Below are 2,093 nucleotides of genomic sequence, written 5' to 3'. Positions count from 1 at the left end.
GTATATTAAAGATTAAATTACATGCAACTAAGTTGTTTCAGATTTAATAGACATGGTTGATGGTTTATACAACGGATGAAATAATCCTGGCGTAATGAAGGCACGCATAATAAAAAACAGACTAGCTGTTTGCTGTTGTTATGGCTGCTAACTAATGCATAAATTTTCTCGTAAACAATTGAGTTGTATGTGTTAAACACACTTGTATATGTGTTTATAAAGACGAGCTTCACGTTCCCTGTGAACCTGCCTTACAAGCCCTTACTTTATTTCATAATACACTAGATATTTATTCCGTTACTATATTTTATATGAACAAAATTGTCGCATAAAAATTATAAGTATTTGTTTAGTTTCACTTTAATAAATTTGCATGCTTTTTGAACCTCAGTTATTCTTGGAATCCGTGAAGTTATTACTTGGAATTTATCTCCGAATAGTCGACTAGTCGTTAAAATGTACCATGACAAAGAAATCACATTTTTGGTGGAAGGTCGAAACTCGAAAGTTTGTTGTACTATAGTCATAACTAAATGGTGATCTCCTTGCAGTTATAGCTTCCGAGTTCTCTCTCATTAAAACTTCAGCGACAGCGAAGTCTAGTATAAAATTGAGCGCACAATCATTAGAATGGTGGACAATTTGAGCTGACTGAGTTACAGCAAGTTGCAATAAAACACCACTGTTTACGACGACCCCCCCCCCGGTGGTTTTTCCAGGAAGTCCGGATACGTTTTCTGTGATAAAATAGTGAAAGTAAATGTTAGCGCTTTGATCTGTTGTTGATACAAAGAGGGCTGTGATATTTTGCCTTATATCGTTAGTTAAAGACCACGCAGATTTTACTAATAATGCCTTGGAGACCTAGCCAGCAAAATCGTCTGGTGACGGAAAAAAGTATTTTAGAAAAATTCTTTCCTGGTCGAGTTCAGTGGATAGAACCACAAGGTGACACAAAAGTTGAAGTTTCGCTCAACACAAACAATGACCATCAATACCGCGTGAGAATATATTTGAACGACGACTTCCCAAATTCTCTACCAGATATGGTGGGTTTTCGGTTGAATTTTCTAATTTCTACGAAACTGCACGAATAGTATACGAGCATCCAACCTCGTGACCTAATGTTTGGAGGCCGAATTGTTTGTTGTGCCGGATTTATACTAGAGATGGATCGTCCGTCTGGACGAACTTGGGCAAGCGAAAGGTAGTTCGTCTTCTAGTTCGTCTGTGTATAAACACGGGCAAACAGACGGATCATCCGTCAAGACGAATTATCTGCGTAGTTCGTCTATTAGACGAACTTGCATGCGTAGTTCGTCTGGACGGATCTGGACGGATCATCCGTCTGTGAGTATAAATACGGCACGTGAAAGAACTACGGAATAACCGATACTTCGTTTTTCGCATTCAGCGGATTTCGCCAAAAAATCCAATATGACATAGTTCGTCTAGATAGTTCGTCTTGTGTTTATACTTAGACGGATGATCCGATGATACGTCTCTAGTATAAATCGGGCCATTAACGAATAATTATCCCCAGTTCCTTCTCTCTGCACAATGACCTTTCATGCTCATGTCAAGTACTGTCAAAATTAACCATTTATATAGGTGATATGTTCATCACCCAAACCAATGCCACCATGGGGGTTTGATGCTTATAAGCATACCTTGGGTTATCGTGATAACCTGTTGAAGATTTGTCATTCCAATGCACCACACTGGACTGACCGTGATACTCTGTATAAAGTCGTGATGAAAGGGAGGTTGTGGTTGGAGGCATACGAGGCATATTTGGAGACAGGCGCCTGCCTTAGTGAATATCTGGTTGAGATGGCATAGACGAAAGCGAGACACAGAATTAAATTAAATTTCTCTTGAAAATATAGGCTCTGCAGTTTAAGTTGTCACTACAAGTGATTCACATTGATTATAATAGGGGTCTGATGAAGCCGTAATTGATACAATTGTGAAACTGGGACGCTATATATTGCCTATATAATGCTATTCCCTTTGGCTTTGACCAATTTGTTCGCGGCAAAAACATTAATTTCAGCAATTGCCCTAACAAACGGTTAAATCGCACAAGGAAA

At 38.8% G+C, this 2,093-nt stretch overlaps 1 protein-coding gene across 1 annotated transcript; it reads left to right on the top strand.

The window, feature by feature from the left end:
* The first annotated feature begins 851 nt into the window (after window positions 1-851).
* On the top strand, window positions 852-1,842 carry LOC114527685. The gene is made up of 2 exons (XM_028549392.1): window positions 852-1,049; window positions 1,699-1,842. Exons 1-2 carry the CDS (start codon window positions 852-854, stop codon window positions 1,840-1,842), a joined length of 342 nt encoding a protein of 113 aa, XP_028405193.1.
* The last annotated feature ends 251 nt before the right edge of the window (window positions 1,843-2,093 follow it).

Source organism: Dendronephthya gigantea, unplaced genomic scaffold, assembly GCF_004324835.1.
Source record: "Dendronephthya gigantea isolate DGI-Jeju-01 unplaced genomic scaffold, DenGig_1.0 000045F, whole genome shotgun sequence".
Lineage (NCBI taxonomy): Eukaryota > Metazoa > Cnidaria > Anthozoa > Malacalcyonacea > Nephtheidae > Dendronephthya > Dendronephthya gigantea.
The sequence above is the reverse complement of the archived record's forward strand: the minus strand, read 5'-3'. Positions and strand labels throughout refer to the sequence as shown.